This window comes from Calonectris borealis, chromosome W (genome assembly GCF_964195595.1).
Source record: "Calonectris borealis chromosome W, bCalBor7.hap1.2, whole genome shotgun sequence".
NCBI classification, from domain to species: Eukaryota; Metazoa; Chordata; class Aves; order Procellariiformes; family Procellariidae; genus Calonectris; species Calonectris borealis.
The window spans coordinates 9,868,315-9,892,749 of NC_134351.1; the positions used below are offsets into that span (position 1 = coordinate 9,868,315).

Genomic DNA, 24,435 nt, shown 5'->3' on the forward strand with positions numbered 1-24,435 from the left:
GACCGGCCGCCAACTGGATTTAACTCCGTTCACCACAACTCTCTGGGCTCGGCCGTCCAGCCGGTTTTTTACCCAGCGAAGAGTGGACCTGTCTAGGCCGTGAGCCGCCAGCTTCTCTAGGAGAATGCTGTGGGAGACAGTGTCAAAGGCTTTACTGAAGTCCAAGTAGACCACATCCACTGCCTTTCCCTCATCCACTAGGCGGGTCACCTGGTCAATGAAGTACCACCTCATAAATAACACAGAATGGATCAAAATTATCATGACCCCAAACTACCTGGGAGCCAGAAGTATGTTGCACTGAGAAATTTAAATGCTAACTATAATCAGTAGCTACAATTAAATGAATGGTGAAAAAAACCCGAAGATACTATTTTCTTTTAAGATTATCTAAATGTTGAGGAGATAACTTTAGTGCTCTAGTCACAGCCCATCACAAAGCCAAACTTAATGTTCAATAGCATGTGTTTTTGAAAAGGAAATCTGGTCTAGGAAGAGAAAAAAGTCGCACCTACAGTAAAAACTGGTGCACTCAGCTTGAACAAAGATCTGTAACCAGGGACTACTAACCTTGGTAGTCCCATCAACTCTTTGTTTCCTTCAAATCTGTATCAGAAAACTAGAACGTATGTTACATGATTCAGGGTTCCCAAAAGTAACGCTGGAAAGCTTACAAAACAAAAACGTATTTAACAGTTCAATATTCTTTACACTAAAACACTTCCATGACTTTCCCTACCCAAATGTGGAAGATACCTTGGTTATTTCATTACCCTATCCAGGAAAAATTAGGGCCCGAATCTTCTGTTACTATATCCTATTGAGCTAATTCCAGATACGTAACATTATGAGATTGAGACTTAAAGCCAGATATAGGGGTTTTCCACAACAGAAATGTCTTAACAAGGATGTTAAGAGATGAACATGTAGTTATTTAAAAATCAATATTATAATCCATATATTATGGATGACTGTATCTAAAAAGCTCTCTAAGTTAGAGAGAACTACAATGACAATCTTGGCGTATGTGGAGTTAAGAACACAATGACAATAAGAAGTCGGGATATGAGCTAACTGGACCTTTGGTCTCTATCTAAATGTTACCTGCTCTGAATGTACCATCTCACAATTCTGTCTGACGGCCACCAGTTTCTCCAGTAGACAAGACAATAAAGAATTGTTCCCTACTCAATTTTCTGCATGTCACTTTTGATTTTATGAACTTTTAATAGTATCCTAAACTTAGCCCCCTCTTTTCCAAGCTGAAGAGTCCTAGTCTGTTGTGTTGTTCATTCCACAAAATCTCTCTCACATCTGGGAGCAGCCCATTGCGCTGCTCAGATGTGATGACCAAAGAGTAACAACACACATTACGTACTTAAATTCAACAGGTCTATGGAGCAAAAATTCAGCAGTCTTTCACTTCAGAAATGGAAACAATATAAAAATGAGAAAGTCTGTTAAAAAGAAATTAAAAGAGGCAGTTAAAAGGGCAAAAATGTTTGCCACATTTGCCTAATAGTCATACTAAGGCTCCGAAAAAGGATACACAACCTATGGAGAAAGACTTCAGAAGGATGAAATGGAGTCATACCAGTTAAGTGGAACAGTAAAGGAGACAGTTATGTCCAGTCAGGTCCAAATAAAGAAAATAGCAAAGAACAAATGATAGATCAAAGGGAAAAAAAAACCCAAACAAACCACAAGCAAAAAAAGCCCACAAAACCAAACCCCACAATAAATTCCAGCCAAAGACTAAGGGTTATCCTACTAAAAGCATTTAAGGTCTAATAACAAGTCCCACTTTAAATATGAAAAAAAATAGGAAGTCTGAGTATCTGTTAAAGTAAAGAGGAGATAAAGTTATAAAGGAACACGTAAGGATGATAAGGTCATAGCAGAAAAGCCCAATGAGCTGACACCTATTCACCATGCAGGAACTTAGGAAGTTTCTGAAGCCACAGAGGACACAGTGGAAGACCTGTCTCAAGTTGAAGTGTCGTATAAATACATTACAGAACAAATCAACATGAATGAACAATAATAAATTGCTGGGATCAGCTGGTACTCGCTCAAACTTCTGAAGGAGCTCAGGTATGAAATAGCTGAACTATTAACTGTAGTGCGTAACTAATTGCCTAAAACTGCCTCAGTTCTGGGGCAAATGTAGGGGTTTTTTTAAGTGATCTGGAATGATGCAGAAATCTACAAATGAAGAGGTTTAGAACAAGCAGACTGATAGAAATTATAATAAAGAATCGATAAACTTGACATATTGGCAGAGTCTTTATATTAAGTCGTAATTCACTGCTGACCTCTACTAGATTTGTAGAATTATTATGCATGCGAAAAAGGAAAATACAGTTTATATAGTCTATCTGGAGTTCCAAAAGCTTTCCAGGAAATCTATCACCAAAGACTTAAAAGTTGCCATAAACTAAGAGGAAAATCCATTAATGGATAGATAACTGGTTAAAAGGCAGGAAATAAAGAGAAAACATTAAAATTGGTCTACTATAAAGTGTCCGGGGAGGTCACCAATGGAGCCTCACAGAAATCTGTTAGGGCCTGAACTCTTTAATGCATTCGTAAGTGGCCTAGAGAAAGGACAAATAATGAGACGACATTCGGTGTTCATACTATGCTATTCATGGTAGCAAAAACAAAAGCTGGAGGTCTTCATTGAGGCAGAGAATTAGAACATCATGAAGGAAAAGAAAAGTACATTAACAACTGGAAATGGGGCAAATCAAATAGTATAAAGTGCTGGTTAACGTCCTTAAGTGACAGAGAGGCAAGAATTTCTTTTGTAAGTAGGCAACTCATCAGCTGGAAATAATTGAGAAGACAGAGCTGTGCCTGTCTGCTGAGACCATCTCCTGATGCACAGCACGTTTGACCAGCTGAGATGGGACATGACTGGTGCAAGGCCCTGCTCAGACCTCAGAAACACTGCAGTACCCTGGTCACCTACGCTCGAGTTACAGAGCATCACCACTTCATGTCACTTCTAAAAAGGATTCTCCAAAGCAGTCAAACTTCCATCCTTTCCAGCCTTCCATCACCACAGTTTTTATTAAACAAGTTACCACATCACAAGCTCACGTTCTACTGAGGAAGAAGCTGTATGTTCACAATTATACATATCCACTGCCTCTCCCAGAGTGTTCGGTACCTAAGCCCTTTGATTTATAATGCAAGCATTGAAACTGCGTTAATAATCAAGGCACTGACCATGCAGCACATAGGTTAACCCTGCGTTTGCCTCCGATCCATAATCAAAATATGAATGACAAACAACTTATTTTTAGTTCCACATATTCAGCTACAAGAGGGATAAAGTGTCAGTGCGCGTTACTCCAGTCTTATTTTACAGCCCACGAGACAACAGGTATCACCAAAAGGTGATTTAGCTGATCCTAAAATAAGTCATCGACCATAAAAGGAGCTGAGGGTAACTAGCTCAGTTGTCTCAAGATAAGCAAGATGAATTCCACCCTAACTATACTAGCACCACAGTTAATCATCGTTATTATATGGATCAACCAAGCACGGAGATGTACTGTGCCAGGATCCTGCCCTGAAGAGTTTACAGCCTGAAAAGTCCGGGCAGGTGAAGGAGAGAGAAAAAGGGGAATATATTAACACATAAGCAACATGGTGGAAGTATGACAGAGCCACCTTTTGGGAGAATGGCTTACTAAAGTAAGATGCGATTATTCTGTAGATATTATTAATCAATTCCTCCCACCTCAAAAAAAAAAAAAACAAACAAAAACCACACGAAACCAAAAACAACACCAAAAACAAGAGGAAACTCCTCTGCAAGAGAAGGAGCAGAGAAGTGACTACAGTGCTAGGAAGAGAACCATGCGGTTCCTTAGATAACCATGAAGAGAGGAACCAAGACTGCTCTTAATTTGCCAAGCTCTGTAGAAATTGCCATCACAGTAATTCCAAGAAAATGTTTAAAAGCTACAATGCAGAGCACTCAGAGTATCAGTGGAAGAAGAAAAGACAGTCAAATCAGGGTTTTTGACAAAGGGATAAAGCAAAGCACAGAAGGAACCTGAAAATATTTTTTCAAAAAATATTTTTTTCAAAAAAATATTTTGAGATTAAGTTTTCACTGTTGTGATTACAAGTGCAAACAGGAATCACATCCAACGAACCAACATTCACTTAAAATTTAACGTGGTATTTGAGAACCTGCAAAAGCACAGAGGGGAAAAAAAAATGCAAAAAAAAGTAATTAAGATAACAATGAAAATGATGGTAAGAAGCAGACATAAAGAGTTAAGTCAGCTTCATAATATGATTTGTAGTCTATTTTCTTTTGCTTATTATTACTTTCAAACTACAATCAAGTTATTGTCATACCACTGAATGATGGAAACCTTGCCAACTACTTCAAAACTGACACGTTTTCTGTTGCACTGAACATTCCCAGAAGACATTTCCCCTCATTTTAATACAAAATCCTGTCAGATCCCCAGAGCTGAATAAAAAAAATGTGTAAAGGATATGTAGCTGTAATAGACCTCCCCCAACTAGTCAACTTTGGAATAAAAGACGATCAAAAAAAGACTCAAAGATCCAGTGCTAGATTAATGCAAATATCTGCGTGTTTGCAAGTGTACTTTTTGATTAAACTGGCATACATCAAGTACAATTAGAAAGGTTATTTATAACTAAGAAATACATAATTCTGCATTTTAATGAGGGTGACAATTACAGCCAACAGTTGCTAATTAACATTAATCCTTTTGCACTGCAAGTCAGAATTTCCCAATATGATTTTCATTGTCAGCAATGGACACACCAAAACTGTTATTGCAAAGCAGCTATTAGGTAGGCTGCTTTGACACAAATAGGTGTTCCTGTTACACACGGTAAAGAAAAAGAAGCTGATGATGTGTTAAATTTGATAACCTCAGATGTAAATACAGAATGTCATTTCAAAATTTACTTGATGTCTACAACACAAAATATAATCAAGGCTTATCATTTTCATGGCTGAACCCAATTCCAAGTTTCCCAAGAGCCAGCTTCGCAGGTGAAATCTGATTTCAACACAAGCTTGAAATCTCCCATTGTTAAATTTGGTTTTGATCCCAGTCCTGGGTTCACATCTGCATTTCAGCCCTGAGACTTCAAAGCTTTTAGTGGTCGTAACCGAACAGTGTAGATAAGGAGTAGCGTTTGCCCAGTCTGTATCAGTTTCTGAAGCAAAACTCTGGAGCAAGTACGGAAGATAGGAATGATGACTACTGATTGATTTGCTACTGTAGTATAGCCTTACTGCAAATTTTCTTCTTATGCAGATTATCAAGAAAATTTTGGTTCTCAAATACACTGAATTTTAAATCCTAATCTTCCAAAATTGCTCTAATGTGTTTCTATTCATTGATTAAAAATTTCTCTGTAAATAAATGCCATGTGTATAATAACAACTGTTGACCTAATTAAACACTTCTATTTCTGATACCCGTGATCCTCTAAAAGAGAGATGATTCAGATTTGCTATGCGTGTCTTTCCAAAAGAGAAGTTATCTCTGGTTTAGCCTCTCAGCCATCGTCTTTTCAGACAGAAGCGCTAGAAAAATCTAAGAGTCTCTTTTCATACTGGTCTTTAACAGAAAGACAGACCTGGTCCAACCACCATCACAGGCACAGATCATAACGCAGCCAGTAAATAAAGCCTCTAGAAGAGTGCTGAGGTGCTCACCATCTGGGTCAGGCAATTGGAGTGGGATCAATGTCAGATATAAGTAAATGAGAAGGCAGAGAAGGAGAATTGTGAGCACTAAGCAAAGAAACCTACAATGCACTTCTTACAAAGCACTGTAAAATTCACATTTATTTTGTAAGTATGAGATAGATGGGTTATTTCTACATACAGAGGTGCCCAACTAAAATCAAGATAAGTGATATTAATGTCCTATGGTCAGTATTATTGAACCTCGAAAGCAATAAACTATGAGTCGATAAATATTACATTTGCAACATAGTTAACATTCTTCTACTGTCTCTGGCACTTATTACACATTGTAACCGCAAGTCTACAATACATTATTCATATTTGGGGTGTCACTGAGTGATGGATTGCTGTAAGAGAGGCTGTCCTTTAAATAAATCAACAAATAAAAATGCAAATGTTAACATTTTCAGCCACAACTTTTTCCATCTTGAATGGGGAATGAAAATTTCACATTATATCGACAGCCAGCAGAGAGAACAATTAACAACCTACACTGTGAATAAGAGAGATTAATTTGCCAACGTCTGGTTTTATCACTTGCATATGGAACTATATTGGACTTTTTGTGCTGCTGGCTTTCTCAGGGAGTAGGCAAAACTTGTGTCTCCTACCACGTCCAGCACCTAACCCACCACCCCACTCCAAACACACTTTTAATCCTTTAAATGTTCCTAAGTTAGATCTGGAATGAAAGTTTTCTCCTCCTTGTCCTCCTTTTGAATCTTGAACGGTGTCTGATCCTAAGGGGAAAAAAAAAAAAAATCTATTTCTTTGGCGGTGCTTGGTTAGACTCTAAAGGAGAAGGAACTTCATAGTACCGTCTTAAAAGCAGAACCCTATTTAAGCATCCGACACGCACAGATCTAAAAGGCAACTACCGCATAAGTAAGGCAAAAGCTTAAATCTCATCACTGTCGTATTTCCTAACACTCAGCATAACAGATCTACTCTAGACTATTCCAGTGTGCATTATTAAGTACACAACTCTGCACATTATATTTTACATCAGATATTAATTTGCTTAAAAGTCCCTGAATACACATTCACCTGAGATGTGCTGGGCAATTGAGTAAATAGTTTTGTTTTTAAAATGTCCCTAAACACAAATTTACACAATACAATCTGTTTATAAAAACTCCAACAGGCCACTGTAGTCTAACAGATAATAATATAGCTCGAATATAGTATTCATATTGCAGGAACTTCTAAATCACTTATTTTAATGGCTACAAGAAACTTCACTCCAAGACAATGCATTCAGCTAGCATTAAAGCTCTGATTTAAAACCACAACAAGAAAACATAGGCTTAATGCTGAAACTCCATACTATCACTCAATCCCTTAATTTACCTAACTGTTCTTAAGTTCACTTCTTAGATGCCCAAAGTGAAAAATGTTACAGGAGAATTATCTGTTTCCATGGTGAGCAGAACAACCTTTGCCTATGTCTTTTTAAGTGCTTGATTATCTGCAGTGTTATAGGACTTACTGTGCCAAACTCGACACTACAACTGTTTCTGCGTGGGGAGAGCCTGACAATTGCACCAGGGCTGTAATCAAATTAAATGGTCTTTCACAAGGCACAATTTACAACAATTTTTTTTTTTTTTAAATAGCAGCTTAATAGTTTGATTTAGAGCAGTTTCACTCCTGTTTTGCAACACAACACTTGTTTTGCTGAAATCAGTACCTGACTATACCTAAGGTAAGATCTAGTTTATTTAAAAACTTCTTCATTACTAAATGAAAGCATACAAATGCCACTACCTCCCCTTTCCAGCTCCCTTCCAGCTCACAGCCAAAACCCAGTCTTTCTTCTAGGCAAACAACAGTTATGAAAAAGATGTCCCTGGTCACCACAAAGGTAATCTTTAAGATCGTCAGAGGAACTATGCTTTAGGGGTAAGGAACAAACTTACTCTTCGAAATTTGCCCAGCCCCAACCTTGCCTGTGATTTTTTTTTCCAAATATATCGGCTCTGGTCTAGATAAATAAGCACATGGAGTAGAAAAGCTTCCCAGACCTGCTGTGAACATAATTTCAAGGGGGCTCATGCAGGTGTAGACACTTGGCTTAAGAACACTGGATAACCAAACATGCAAGGCTGTATTACGAAAAGCGGCGACGGCATGCATAGAAGCATGATGGGCAAACAAATCCACTATTAGGCCAACTCAGGATGCCAGATAAAGAAATGCTATTTTTCTTTCAGAGACATCACTGAAACCACCTTGTGCACATCCATTCTGCAAGTCTGCTCCTTCTACAGGTCTAGCACTAAGGCTCTCAAAGCACACACCTTTACCTTCTAGGGAAGCTTATTTCTTGTCCCAGACATGATTCATTCCAAGAGAGAGAAGAAAGTAGCACTGCAGCGATTCTTCCTCAAGCAGGAGGTAGCTGTAACACACTGAAGCCTCCGGTTGAGCCCTGCCAAGACAGGCTATCAAGCCAACGCATCTTCTACCTGCCATGCCTGCTTATCCAGCCAGCCCTCCCCAGAAGCTGCGCTAGCACCCCGATGCCTCGCGCTGGCAGGGACCTTCTGTCGCTTTCCAACACCTTCTCCCTGGCAGGTTTTCCATTGCTGCTACTGCCGGGTGCCAGGGTTTGTGCTAGTTAAAGCTGGCACAAACATGAGTTGAATCTAGTCCTATAAATTTAAATAGTCAAAAGTAATTAGGTTTACACGTACTGCCGAATAAATAAATTTGCTCTTAGGCTAGGGCTTTGTGCTGCAAGTTTCAGGCCCGCGCCAACTGTTGTGGTTAAGCTGTTAACCCCCCCAAATCACAGATTATAACGAACATGCTGACAAACCCTAACTTTAGTGCCACAAAAGCAGCAATAATTCTCAATATTGATTAATTTAGTTAGTTAAACCTGCAGTCTAAGCTTATAACCATTCAGTGATAAATTGAGACTGACCTGCTGCCCAAGCAGGTTTTTTGATGAAGGATAGGATCAGCTTTAGGTCTCCGCAGAAATACTTGTCCATTTACCATTTTCAATTAGAGAAGGCCATGAGTAAGGGGGAAAGCACAACATGGCTGCTTAAACTGGTCAATTATACTTACAGCACCAACGGAGAGAAAGAAAGCACCCCAGAAATACAGGATTTTTCAAAATTTGTCATCAACTAGTAAAATAAACCTTTAAGGATGACAGCTAATCAGACTCCTTTTACTGATCACTTTATCTGATATGATTTCTAACAGCATATTTCAACAAATATTTTACTCCCCTCTGTGGAAAAGAATGGACCATCAATCCTCTTGAATAAAATTCCTTTTTCTGAGCAGTTGTTGTGTGATGTGAATAATTATATCTACTCCTCAGTGCTTGAATTGAATCTCAACTTATCACTATTAGACCGTATCAAGCAGTATCTTTACACACTCTTTATCTGATATTAGCAGCTTGCAAAGGTAACCCGTGCTTCTAAGAGAAATGCTTAGGCAATCTTGTGGTTTGTTTGTTTAAACATACAGTTACTTGTGGGAAACAAAGCCCAATCTATCTCAGTTCTTAAATCCTCCCAGAATTATCATCCCTTGCTTCAGAAGAAAAAAAAAAAAGTGTTTCCATAGCAAGTAAGTACAAATTTGTCAATATTGATAGTGGTTTTTCACCTATTATATATCGCAAGTTCTCTCAGAAGATAGAAACAAACTGCCAGCTGCTGCCAAGAATACACGGATGATATCAAGCATACATTTTCCTAGTCCACTGGGCCAAGAGAAGATTAAATCTGACTCAAGCCCTCTCGTTCTCCAAGAAACATTTAACTCTTCTTATGAACGGTCGTACATTCTTGTCATCCCACTGCACAAAGTCATCTCACTAGCGGTGTAAAATACAGCAAATTCATACTTTAATCTGCATTTACTTTGTTGCTTAACTAAAGATTTTATTATGAGAAAATGTGGGATATGATAAAGAAAGGCAAGGATTGCATGCTGGTTTTCTTACTGCTGGAATTGTAATCCTGCCTAAAGAAGGCAAGTTGTTTTTAGACTTACAAGTCTAACAACAATGCTGCTTTCTGTTTCGTCATTGGAGCAGAAGTGATAATGCTGCTTTTCCAGTGCATTTAGTGCAGATATATAGTATAATCAGGAATTGCTGACTTAATGTGATTTTGTTGCTTGTCATTAAACATAAAATAACTCCGGTACAAAACATTTTAAAAGAAATGCCATTTGATACAATATTGCGGGGGGGAGCGAATACAGGGGGATTAAAATCTTCAAGTGGATTTCAAACCTAACAGGGGTTAACACCATCCATTCAAATTATTTACAAATGTATTTAATGTGTCAGGACTTGGAACATAAAATACTTTCTGTTCAAAATCTAAGTAAAATTAAAATGTTAGAACTTGGCATATTCCTGCTTTTCTTATTCTAACAAGCAATTTAAGGCTTACTATAAATGTCAAAAGGATACAGCAGTTTTTAGTTTATATTATCCAGCTCGTGCTAACATGAAATATCATAGAAATTCAGCCACTTCCCTGCATCTAGAAGAATTTGATGGTTGTGTTTGTGGAATGTTCAACCAGAGATTACCCAGCGACTTACCGTGAAGTGTCATGTTGGACTAGTGATGTTGCTGTGGTTGCAAGCTCTTTGCTGCTGCCTATCAGCACAGGAGATGTGGCTGCATCCTTCCTAGGTCCTGAAGTTGTCCCTGTGGAATGAAGTGAAGACAAGCCAGACATCAGAGTCTAGTAAATTCTGGACAGATGTTTTGTGATTCTGCATTATTACAGAACACTGGGACTAAAAGTTGCAACATTTTTGGAGTGCCATATATACAGTGAAATGGCAATCAAAGAACTCATCAGTTGACAGTACTGTGCATAGCATGCATTTCAGAATCACGTAGAATCAAATCTGTAGAATAAGTCACACTCTACAGCTTCCATCTTACTGCCCAAAGTTTGACAGACTTGCACTGTTATCATTTCTTATAGGATTCAGCTTGTTTCACACAACTGCACAGATGCAGTTCTCATGACATGCTACAAGATGTTAGTTTTCCCAGCAAATATCACTATAACAGTATTTTGCTTTCAATAAAATAGAACTGTTAGTCCACTCCTTCCTTCCGCCTCCCAATAACTCTTGAATTACAAAACAATCTACATTGAAAGGCGAAGTCTGGAGGTCGTGTAGTCCAATCCTCCATTCAAAGTAGGGCCAACAAATTCAAGTCTAAGGCACTTGTCCACTTAGGTTTTGAATGTCTCCACTGATAGTGAACGAACCTCTCGGGGCAACTTCTCTGGTTCCAGTGTTTGACCACCCTCACAGTGAAAAATGTTTTCTGTATAGCTAATCAGAATTTCCTGAATTGTAACTTTTTCCCGTTGTCTCTTGCTCTGTCGCTGATGAGTTCCAAGAACAGTCTCATTCCCTCTGCTCTACACCCTCTCCTTCAGTAGCTGAAGAAAGCAGGAAGATCTGTGCTGAATTATCTCTTCTTGAGATGATGCTGAACACACACAGCTTTCTCAGCCTCTCCCAGTAGGTCATACGCTCCAGCCCCCTGACTGTCCTGGTTGCCTCTGCTAGACTCCTTACAGTTTGTCAATGTTCTCCTTGCACTGTGGAGCCCCAAACTGGACATAGCACTCTACAGATACAGTCTCACCAGAGTTGATCAGAGGGGAAGTGTCACTTCATCAGCCTGATGACCACAATATGGCCCAGTATGAGGTTTGATTACTCCATCACACAGGCACACTGCTGACTGGTGGTTGACTTGCTGTTCAGCAGGACACTCAGTTCTTTTCTGGCAAAAATGCTTTCTAGGTTCTCAGCACCCAGTTGGTCCTATTATATGAGCTCGGTCCAATCCAGTTGAAGGAACTGGCACTTCCCTTTGATGAAACCTAAACAGGTTTCTGTCAAACCATTTTCCCAGCCTGTTAAGGTCCCTTGAATACCGGGCCCTACCCTCCAGCATATTGACCGCTTCCCCAGTTGGTGTCGTCTGCAAACTTGCTGAAGGTGCATCCTGTCCCGCTGTCCCAACATTAACATTAAGGTCGTTAATGTTAAGCAGTTAACCACTAGCAACTGGCTGTCAGCTGGACTGATGACAACTCTTTGAGACTGGTGGTCCAGCCAATTTTCCACCGATCTTCCACCTTTCACCCACCCACCTGAGAACTGGCATTTATAGGTAGGATTTAGTTAGACAACTTGCATACAGGCAGTCAGAGGTAAGTGGAATAGGCAAATTAGGAGTAATCTGATCTACTACACAAAAGCCTGTGGGTTTGGGCTTTTTTAATCTAGCCTAATTAGCTCTGTCCAACCAACATCACTTAACTAAACAGTAAGTATAGGGAAAACTACAAGTCTCAGCAAAAATTAAAGTCAAATCAGTGTTTAGGTCTTTAAGTAATTCTGTCATGCCTAAATATTTCTCAGCTCTGTGAACAGCAACATTATCTACCATCCGTGCTGAAACATGAAGCAACACAACATGGTTGTAACTCCAGCTTCAGCGCAAAATTTACAGATGTCCAAGGGATTAAGATTATTTAAAATACTGCATTGATTTAAGATGTATACAAATACATAAGTATAGTAAAACCACATGTTTTAAGGTGTATTCTAGGGAGGCTAACAGAAAAAAAATGGGTTCTTATCCTCCTGCTATAATGCATTGTGCTTCAGTACCATGCAGTGAAAAAATCTCGCTTAACAAAGAATTAATTATCAGTGAAGGAACTCTTAGAAATATCATGGGGATTGTGTGTCCCTGGTAACTTGATAGTGTGCCAATCCATGATGACAAGAGTGGGTATGCATATAAAGACTGGAAGCCTCTTGCTTAAACTTTTGGCTTTATGATCAGGTAAGAGATATTCAGAAATCATTGCACGTGACAGGGGAATGAGGCAGCTGGATTTTAAGAAACTAATACCAAAGTAATAAAAACCTGGTGAGCATGGGAGAATATATTCAATTCCTAATAAGAGAAAAGGCTTGCACACTGTCAACATACTACATTCACAGCAAAGTAGATGTATTCCTCGAAAAAGAAAATATATGTACTCGGAAGTGGCCGATACAGCCTCAAGGGGACTGTTCAAAGACCCAAGTTTGAAAATATTACCAGGGCTAGAAATGGAAAACAAGAAAAGGAACTAAGTAGGAATATACTGAGGCTGTTAGGCTGCTCAGACATAAAACAGGAGGTAGCAAGAAATCCTGAATAAGTGCATATCTAAACAAAAAAACATTTAAAAATACATCTTGAAAAAGGCATGCAAGTCGGCTGAGGGAAAAGAAACACCAAAAAGCAAGCAGGTCTATGAATATACGAAGAAGATTACATTAATAATGATCCTAAAATGGCCAAGCTACTAATAATTTTAAAATATACTATGAGAAAAAATAAAGAAAAGGAATATTGGCAAGTCGGAGATAATGAAGACCATGTTGATGTATACTACCTGCCTATATAAAGCTGATGAAAAGAAATTATCAGGGGGGAAAAAAAAGATACAAATTCTTTAGTCTGAAGGATATATATTTCAGGGCTAAAGGGAATTAGTTAATGAATTTATGAAGTGACTGGTAATTATTTATGAAAAGTCATAGAGAACTGGGGTGATACAAATGACAGCAAATTAATTAGATTTGCAGGTGTTGGAAGACAGTATGAGACTGGAGACCTTGCAGATGATCTAGAGAAGCAAGAAACATGGAAAAAGAATAGACACATTCACCCTTGAAGAAAAAAAAAAAGCTTATATATGGTGTGATAATCTAAATCCTGACACCAATGGAGAGAACATGGAGCAGCAAAGAATAGCAAAAAAACAAACTAGACATAAGCTTGCAAGGCAAGCTACCCAAAGCAATTACAGATGTCTTCTAAATGGTAATGTTAAGAATACTATTTTCAATTTGATTAACTTGGTATAAGAATGATTTAAAGTAGATTAAAGACTCATTTGAGAAAATTCAAATAGCTGTATATTTCTGCTTGAGAAACAGACAACTAAAACATGAAGAAAATGGGGAAATACAGCAGTCTACATTTTGAAAGTGTAAACACTAAGAATGAAGAAATACAGTTGAAGCCGGTTCAAGCAGTAATGGGATGAAAGTACGTAAAGGGAAATCTAAGTTGATAATCATGAAAGAAATCTCTATGAATTGAAGAACACTAATATTCATAATACTTAACATTTATATAGTACTTCACATCTTCAAAGTGCTTCACTAATATTAACTAATTGCTCTATTCGATTGTAGGGAAGAGTCTTCCCTCAAGGGAAGAAGTTCCAGATCCTGAATCCCTAAGAAGCTACATTAGAAAACCTACTGAAAAACAAACACTATACAGAAAAATCAGCCCCTGGAAAAGTACAGATGCTATGAGCTAAAATAATTTTCCTTCTCTAGCTTTTTCTTTTACGTATGGAAAGGAAAGCTATGCATGCTATACAATATCTTGCAGATGCTATGTCCCCCAAAGAGAGACAAAGGGAAAAATAGTTCGTTCTTTGTTTCAATGCAGAGATATTTCAGGAAGGGTGTGAAGAGGAAGACTTTAAATGGAAATGTTGAGAAGTAAAGTGCCCAATATTGCGGAATGCAATGGATAGAACCTAGTTAAGTTTCCCAGCCCAAAAGCAAAATTTTCCAGGGCAGAAAGGAAGAGAAACACACATTTCTGTACTCCAGTGCTTTTTAACTAGACAAGTTGTTAGATTTTAGTACAAATTGACATAGCTGCTGGTGACACCAATAAAAACAATTTACTGCTGAAAAGATCTAAGACTTGAGGATTGCTTTGTCTGCTTAAAGTTTTGCTGGTAAAACTAAAAAAGTTTGGCTACAAGACACAAACGCCTGCTAAAACACAGGAATAAAAATTAAGGAGCAAACAGAAATAGGAGACAAAAAGCAACAATGCCCCTTTCACTCCATGAGGTGATGGGACCAGGTTAACAATGCTCTTCTCCCCATTACTACACATCTGCAGGGGGAAAGGAAAAGTGGGTTTATTAGGAAATCACCCTTTCCACACTCACTGCACTCACAGTAATTGAGCAGTCCTGTGGGCAGTAAAGCCTTCCACCATTCCAGCATGAGAATGGTTTCCTGATTAATCATTTAATCTTCTCAAAAAAAAACAAAAAAACCAAACAAAAAACAAAAACCAAACCAAAACACTAAAATGACAAAGGTAGTTGAACAAGACTGCCAAAATCTGGTACAACTGCCTGTGTTGCTGTGGAGGGACACTGTCCCCCCGATGCACCCACTGTTCCCAGTGGTACAGGGAGCCCAAAGGCCCACATCAGCACTGGCACTGCATTAACGTGTGCTTGGATGCAGTCCCCACCCTGAAGAACATACAATTTAAATAGACAGGACAGATCAAAGCATGAGAAAAATAAGCCTCTGTAGCAATAGGTTAACATCTGACCGTCAAGAAGTTTTCAGTGGACATGTTTCTGTACATAGTATCTGTTTTCTAACCAAAAGGCCACCTTAAGGTCTGTGGCTAAATAACATCAAGTTTCATGCCTCAAGATGTCATCTTGTTGACTTCATTCCCCTTTCCCACATCGCATGGCTTAGCTAGAGCTCAAGTAAATGCACTGCAGTAGAGGGATCACTTCGTATTGACACAACAGGTACTGAACACTGCCCGAGACAGACCCCCAGGCTTGCTGGCTCAGCACTCTGACGCAGTAAGGCAAAGACCATATTTTTATAAATTTCACCACAGAAAACAATGTTAGCATCCCTAGTTTTATTTTTGCAAGATGCAACATAATTACTTCCTAACAAAAAAAAAAATTCTGAAGCAGAAATCCCAGGTCAGATGGGAAGATCCAGCAGAAGCAAGGACAGAGACAGCTAAGTCCGGAGCTAACTAGAATTAAGAAACTTGACATTGTGCCCTGGTGATCCCCAAAGATGGAAAAAACACTTTACAATTATGTGTGTATGCTTGTTAAAGGAGTCCAAACATATAACAGAGGGAAGCCAATTAAAAAGGTACTAAATACAGAAGACTTCAACTTCAGTGATTAGTGCTAGGTAATTTGCCTTGTGATAAACAAGCCATTCAAATCGGTAATAGACCTGAAGTTGTTCCACAGCTTGAAAGCATTTCTCTGAACTTTACCTGGTATCACAGCAAGTGCCAATGTTTATAAGTTAAATTTTGCCATGCAGCTCTACGCCTTCAAAGCTAGCAATCCCAGTAAGTGTTTACGAAAGACACCCACCATCTTCAGACACTATGCTGACCACTATGTCACTAAATCGGCATTAGGTGCAGCTCAGTTGCTATGTGCGATAGCCAGGGGCAGCTTGTAACTTCTCCTAAGTACCACAAAACGAAATGAATGAATGAAGAAGAGGCAAGGTTGGATTTTTTTCCCCGAATCTATGGAAAATAAATTACTTTTTGGGGACTATCCCTATCCACGGAACAAAACCCATCACCCAACTGTGAAAAATCTCAATTTCATCACTACAGTATTGAGAAGGAGGAGGGAGAAGGAAGAGGAAAAGAGAAGAAAAAAATAATGATAGCTGAAAAAAACATAAAAGAAAACCATCAGTGAAAATTGCCCCTGAAACTTTGCAGAATTGTAACGACTTTCTCTTGCTTAAATTGATTGGTGTAGCAATGTTATAAAATGACTATTAGGATTCATTGTGCACAACAGAAAGTGTGAAATGTCAGCAGACTATACAGCAAAAGTAATGGGTCCTGAACCCCTGTTAGTCAAAAATGATTTTGTTTCAAATTAGAAATTGATTTTTTTGGACACAAGCCCTTTACAGGCTTCCAACTTTTGTAGCTGTGCCTTGGAAGAGATTAACCTCAGCCACTGTTTGGGTCCAGGCTGATGATACCCTTTTGAAAGTTTCTTCACAGGGACTGCTTTTTAATGTTGGTACGGTCTTAACCAATAACACAAGTTATTTGTTCCTTTGAGAACTGCACCACATTTCTTCTCATTTTGCCATTTTCTTTATTTTTATGCTGACATATACGGCAAACTGGCTGACAAGTTAAAAGAAAAAAAAAAAAGCTAGCTCATAATTGAACCAAGGATTATGTTCAAGGCTCGGCAGTGAAACATCCAAGCTGCTTTTGTTCCCAACCCTTTCTCTTCCTAAGAAAGACTGCTTCTCTGCTCCTTAAGTGAAGGTACTAAGCTAAGAGCAGGATAGATTCTAGCCATACAGACATCCCTGTGGGGCAAAATATCGGGTTGTGATGGTGGAGCCATTACTTGGGGAGGAAAAGAATGTGAAGAAGATTACATTTTGAGAGCAAGTCCCACTGCACTTATTCTCTCTGCTTGCTGGGAAAGGAAAAAGAATTGTAGAAGTAGCTTTTTGAGATTAAAGGGCTATTTTTTCCCTTCCATCAGGAACACCAGCCAAGAAGATCACTTGTTATTTACAAGGCTTTCTACACTTTTTATTACTTTAAATGTAGCTACCTTCTCTTGGGTTGTTTTAAGCAACTTGCAATCCTCTCCCTCTAATTGTGCATTTTACTGATACGCTCTTGAACACATATATACAGTTTGTAAACGCCTTCAGCACACTCATGGCCCTGCAATACAGCATGCTTCCCCTTACCTTTCCTTGACTTGGTGCCTTCCCTCTTGGTTTGCATCAGAAGGGCTTGCCTATCTTCCATGTTTGCACCAAAACCAACCATTTTCTTCCCCGAACTGCTCCCACCGCTGCTCCCTGGTGTTCTGGAGGTTTTGCTCACTGGAGGTGTCCTCAGAAAATAATCTTCACGTTTCAACGCCGGTACACTGGAAGGAAAGAAAGATCACGCTATTACATGATGCATTCAGCCCTTTTAACACTGCACCCAGCCCTCTCCCCCACTTTTACTCTCCAGAAGCGTAACCGTCATGCTGCTGGTTGAGCTCTTGTTGAATCCATTTCCAATGTCTGAAAGCAGGATGTCTAAGGATTGAAGAGTTACCAACCTACTTTAGCAGGAGTTTTTGGTTATCAGCAGCTGGCAGCACTCTGACAATTATATTTGGAGTTTTGTGGCATTTGGCACATTCCCTAAAGCATTAGGTCCTGGATTTCCTGGGTGGTTAGGACAGGACAAGTGGGATGAAGATACACCAAGTACTTTGTCCAGCACAGTGGAGCAAGGTGGGAAGAAAGAGTAATTAAAAAAATGCTCACTTTGCTAGGATAAAAGGGAAACAGAGAAGATTATGTAAAGAGAAAACTGTAGTTATGGTTTGCAAAAGGGAAGCAGATGACAGAATCATAGAATCATTTTGGTTGGAAAGGACCTTTAACATGATCGAGTCCAACCGTTAACCTAACACTGCCAAATCCACCACTAAACCATGTCCCTAAGCACCACATCTACACGTCTTTTAAATACCTCCAGGGATGGTGATACATTGATTCAAGAAGAAAAGGGATGACAGGAGATGAGACAAAAAGAGGTGAAATGAATGAACAGAGGTACTTGTAAGCAAGATACAGAATGTATGAGCAAACTGGTGGGAGAGTATCTGGTGCAGCAAGTGCAACAATTTGAGTAGAGTAAGAAAAGAGAAAACTAACCAGAACCATTACGGTTCAAGATGAACTTCAGCGCAAGATCGTAAACACCAGACGGATAGAGCCAGGAGGCAAATTTGGTGATGTGGACCAACCATGACATCAGTCTCTGCAGACACAGGCAACCATAAAACATTTTGGGGAAAACAGGAGGCTACGGAGACCCATCTTTCTCTCAGTAAAGACAACCAACTGCTTTCAAATTCTGCTCTCTGGGAAACAACTACTGCTTTAAATGAGGATTCCCAACATGTATATGTCATTAGCCCTGTTACCGTTATAAAAAGCAATTAAAAACATTAAAAAAAAAAATCTCTGGATTATCCACATGAAGGAATACAATTCATCCCAAGATTATACTGCTCTACTTGCAATCATGGGAGTGACATACAGCTTCCCTAAGTTAACAGAAGATTAAACAAATCTTTTTTGTGTTTAAGCACCAATTTCACATGGGCAACCCAAAGACTGCCACTGAGCTTTTATTATTTGGGATACAGCTTTGCAGAGGTTGATTCACAAGAATCTTTTCCTCAAAGCTTACATTACTGAAGTTACTGTACATCTGAGGAAAAAGCAGATATCTGATGTTCCCATCAGAAAATGATAGCTAAATTAAAAGTTTCAAATCAATGTGCTGTATAAGCCATTGTTTAATAGGGCCCACTGCGCCTGTTGGACAATTAGTATTACTCCTGTGTTATTAACGCAGAACATTTTATAATGGCTTATGACCTGTCATAACTGGCTGAAATGTTGGATAAAACTTCTCTGAATAACCTCCGTTTACTTCAGGGCTTCAAACTGTGTGGCCACTAATAATATCGCGAAGTGTTATTAAAATTTATGGTGGACTAAATTACTATCTTATTTGAATTATATGAAATTATTAACCTACTAATTCCTGCAACCCAGAGTACAGCAAGAGGTGGGTTTGGACCCTAATAACTGTTTAGAGGGGCTTCAAGGTGTAATACTTGACCAGATTTCTCTGATAATACAGGACTCGATATTCCATTTGCCTGTGCTTGGATGATTAACAGCATTTAAAAAAACTGAGGTTGTCATTATTTGGATGCTTTCTGAGTTTTTAAATTACATTTAATTACAACCTACACTTCTTCTGTGAAGACAGTGACCTTTGGCTTATAGATGAGGAGGCGATTACTCCACTGGTTCACTGCAATAGCTTTTACATGGTGCGGTTATCTCTAGAATACAGAGTTCTGGTTTAAATAACACTATGGCAGAGGCAATTCAAACAGAAACAGACACCAAGAAGAAGTTACAGAAGCTAATTTATGAGGAAATAACAAAAGCAAGTGTATTTGCATTTGTAGCTCACTAAACAATTAATTAGAGCCTGGTTCTCTAGTATTTAATAAAAGAAAGCTCACGCTAAAGTTTTGCTCAAGTAAGGACAGAGAGTCCAATCTTAAAATGACAAACACTTAATCTGAGAAGTGAGCAGACCAAGGAGGGAAAGGGATAATGCAGATACATACAAAAACTCAATAATTAACAATGTACCAAAATTAAACAAAGAAAACATAAGGGGGGGAAAAAAAAAAAATCTATTTCAGAACATAGTTACTCATTCACCTGTGGAATAATTAGTAAAATGAATGATGTGACTAATGCAACCTAGAAAATTTAAAATTAACATATGGTCCAAAGGGATCAGTTATGTATAGCTAAAGAGATTAAATAACAAAACAGGTCCTTCTCTATTTTCAAATCCAGCAATCCATCGTATCACTCAAATGCAGCATGGTTAGTAGGACTTCCTGCAGGGCACCACGATATCCGATGGATTTTCATGCTATTCCCTGAAACTACACAACAGACAAGACTGTCTAAATGAAGACCTTATTAACCTACCTAAACTACATGCTAAGGTAGGAGTTGTAGAGTAGCATCGCCAGAAAAGAAGCGAGTCTCAGCACTGCTGCCTCCTTATGAATATCGAAGTACATCACCAACAGAGGAAAACACACCTTGAATGTTTTTCCATTTTGTCTGTGCTTCATATCGCGATATCCTTGCTGAGCGTGAATGGCAAATTTTAAATGTCATTCAGGACCCATTGAATACTGCTAGTATTTGCATTCCTTAAAAAGTAGAAAAACATTAACCTTTTGTTTTATTGAATTAAAATGCCATGGAAATGCTGATGTAGTCTTCAGAGACTGAAATACTTTTACAAAGAAGAATAGCTGTCATTTATTAGACACAAAGAACAATTACTTGATAGGATGCTTTCTGACAAAAAGCAGATTGGTATTCTCATCATAGAAAAGGCATTGTAAAAAAACCCAGCACAGACCTCTGAGACTTGAATAATTTAAAGCTGCATTTGGTGCAATTTGAATTTTTCTTTAGGGAGGCAAAGTTAAATACCTTTAATTTGTTCTAATTATTTCAAATTTGCAAGTTAATTATGGCTGATCATTAAATAACAAAAAGGACTATCGTCTCCATAGAGTTTTACCTCCTACCCTCTGCATTACTTAAGCTAGATTTTAGTATGCATGAATTAACTTTCTAAATAATCACACGGTTTGACTAAATGGCTCAGTAAAATGAGCTCTGATCCTCAGAATAAGCATTAATGGACATTAGAAAGGCTATTGGGACCCATGTTACTTACATTATAAGTATTTTTAATGGGGTCTTATTTACTAATCTTTATGTACTGTTCAAGTTAGGGCACCATATAGATACATTATTCTGCTTTAATAGAGGAAAGTCAGTTCTTCAAGATACTAAAACAAATGTCCATTTAGAGCCAACTAAATTCATTTTTAAATTAATGCAGGAAAACTCTGATAGAATTTAACTTGTTTTAGTTGCTCATCCTGATGAATCAATCCAACATAATGGTAGCCTTGGTCTGAAAATGGAGTTTTACACGTCTATTGAATCACTAAGCAACTCAAGCAGATATGACTCTTGCCACAGAGTAGCATTTACTACCAGCATGTGTACGCCCACGAGATTACATCTCCTCCTTGCTCCGTACCTAGCGCTCATCTGACGGGCTTCCAGTCATCGATCCCAAATTTGGATGCTCACCTTTCACTGCACTCCGATCTTTCCATGCATTTTTCAATGCAGATCAGTGGCATCCGGAGAACATGACTACATTATAACTAGTCAGAAACCCAAAACGCGAGGCAATTCATGCCTCCAGTATATATGTTCAGCAGATGGCTGCCTTAATGGTACCCTACTGCACCCTGTTGAGGCAAGGGCTTGCGAGTTTAACCATTATCAAACTAACAGATTGCTATGGTAGGTTAGCTCCAAAAGCAAACATGTTGGAATGTTATTTTCCTGTTCCGCAATTTCTGTTTTAAAAATAAAATAATTAACAGTTCATGTGTGCAATCTGCTGCAATTATATCAGGCCAAGAATGCATAACACTTAATGATGCAAAACTGGTGATAAGTAGATAACCCAAGCAATACGTTTTTGTAGCTGGAACCTATATTGCCATTTCAGATGCAGTTTGACAAACAGGCTGAAAATTGCTTCCCCCCTGCCATTTTGGCTGGGAGAGTTTTCAGCCAGATCAGCTTCCAGAGTCAGCTCGGTATAAAGCAGCAGTATCACAAGTGCTGGGACGGAGAAGAAGGTGTCAATATATCACGGGATCTTCTTTTCAGCAGGGGTCTGAATTTAGATCAGTTTAAATCAAGTTATCAAACCACACTTTTGAAAACCACCAGTTCCAAAGTGGGACTGTTTGGGAAGTTGGTTGTCTGCATGGCAAATAAAAAAATATTCACAAGGAGAAAAGGACTGTAGACTTTGGATGAGTGGATCTAAGAAGCAACAACAGTGGTCTCCTGAACAATCACAACTTTTTCAGTTTTCTCAAGTGTACTGTGTTACTCTTTGTAAGCCCCTACTTCCAGAACTACCAAGTGCCACAGATTTTTTCAAGTGTTTTTTCCCAACAATGCATCAGGAGTGTGATTACCGTAATCCACAAGGCAAAGGAGATAAGAAATTGATGCAGTAAAGATTCATAGAATCATAGAATCATTAAGGTTGGAAAAGACCTCTAAGATCATCGTGTCCAACCGTCAACCCAACACACCATGCCCACTAAACCATGTCCCTAAGGGCCTCATCTACACGTCTTTTAAATACTTCCAGGGATGGTGACTCCACCACTTCCCTGGGCAGCCTGTTCCAAGGCCTGATCACTCTTTCAGTAAAGAAATTTCTCCTAATGTCCAATCTAAAGAAGCTGGGCCCCTGGACAGCAAGCAGGTCAGCAGAGGTGGAAGAGAACTGGAACCGACTCCCAAACACTTGACTTGCTGAGAAAAGGAGACGCCTGAAATTAGTGCATATACCATGTGTGTCTGCTTAGAGCTAATCATGAGGAAAACCCTGACAACCGAGGTAGAGCTTACGGCCCTCCTTAGCACATCTTTGCCCCTGTACTCGGCCCTGGTGAGGCCGCACCTCGAATACTGTGTTCAGTTTTGGGCCCCTCACTACAAGAAGGACATGGAGGTGCTGGAGCGTGTCCAGAGGAGGGCAACGAAGCTGGTGAAGGGCCTGGAGCACAAGTCTTATGAGGAGCGGCTGAGGGAACTGGGGCTGTTTAGCCTGGAGAAGAGGAGGCTGAGGGGAGACCTCATCGCGCTCTACAACTACCTGAAAGGAGGTTGTAGCGAGGTGGGTGTTGGTCTCTTCTCCCAAGTAACTAGCGATAGGACAAGAGGAAATGGCCTCAAGTTGCACCAAGGGAGGTTTAGATTGAACATTAGGAGAAATTTCTTTACTGAAAGAGTGGTCAGGCCTTGGAACAGGCTGCCCAGGGAAGTGGTGGAGTCACCATCCCTGGAGGTATTTAAAAGACGTGTAGATGAGGCCCTTAGGGACATGGTGTAGTGGGCATGGTGTGTTGGGTTGACGGTTGGACACAATGATCTTAGAGGTCTTTTCCAACCTGTATGATTCTATGATTCTATGATTCTATGATCTCCATCTGCAACCTGGAGTCCTCTTCTGAGGGGACACAGCCTGCCCCTTCTTTCCAGCAGAGCTGGGGAGAAACACGTCAGAACCCCTTTGTGAAGGGTCTGCAAATCTACAGGATGGCTGAGCAGAGCTGGAAGGGAGGTAAGAATCTTGTAGGTGAGGAGGAGAAGCACAGCGAATTTCACAGTGAACTTCAGGGCAATCTCTCATCCCTGAACGCCATCACCTTTCCGTTCCTTGCCACAAAACCGATCCCCTCATGTCGGCAGATCAACAACCTTAAAAACACACTGTTAAAAATCTAAAGCCTATCATATTAAAACATAGAGTGCTTGAAAAAAAACTAAGCTTAACATTTTTCCCCTCCTTTAAAAAGCAGGAGAAATATCCTATTCTAATGCGGACCTTGAAGGCCATATTCAAGCCTAGAGTGAGATTTTGTGGCCCAATTATGAAACCTGGCATTTTGAGGCTTATGTTAGATGCATCAGCATGTTAATGACACTGCTGGGATCCAGTGCATGTTAATAAGAAACAGCTGCTTTCCTTTCAAGAAAGTGTGTTCATTTATAGTTTTGAGATCATAGAATCATAGAATAGTTTGGGTTGGAAGGGACCCTCAAAGGTCATCTAGTCCAACCCCCCTGCTGTGGGCAGGGACATCTTCAACTAGATCAGGTGGCTCAGAGCCCCGTCCAACCTGACCTTGAGTGTTTCCAGGGATGGGGCATCTACCACCTCTCTGGGCAACCTGTGCCAGTGTTTCACCACCCTCATGGTAAAAAACGTCTTCCTTCTCCCTGGTCTGAATCTAGCCTCTTTCAGTTGAAAACCATTCCCCCTTGTCCTGCCACAAGAGGCCCTACTAAAAAGTCTGTCCCCATCTTTCTTATAAGCCCCCTTGAAGTACTGAAAGGTCTCCCCGGAGCCTTCTCTTCTCCAGGGTGAACAAGCCCAAATCTCTCGGCCTTTCCGCATAGGAGAGGTGTTCCAACCCTCTGATCGTGTTTGTGGCCCTCCTCCTCCTGCTCCGACAGGTCCATGATCTTTGGGACTG

At 39.5% G+C, this 24,435-nt stretch overlaps 1 protein-coding gene across 2 annotated transcripts in view; it reads right to left on the bottom strand.

Moving 5' to 3' along the window:
- LOC142074817 (protein hinderin-like) overlaps window positions 1-24,435 on the bottom strand; it is a 172,752-nt gene that overhangs the window by 17,996 nt on the left and 130,321 nt on the right. The window contains exons 8-9 of one of the 2 annotated variants that reach the window (XM_075135696.1): window positions 17,411-17,595; window positions 10,346-10,454 (exon numbers count right to left, since the gene is read on the bottom strand). In XM_075135696.1, coding sequence (XP_074991797.1) covers window positions 10,346-10,454; window positions 17,411-17,595 — 294 coding nt within the window. Of the gene's footprint in view, window positions 1-10,341; window positions 10,455-17,410; window positions 17,596-24,435 lie in introns of those variants that run through there. The other variant, XM_075135695.1, reaches the window with a different exon arrangement.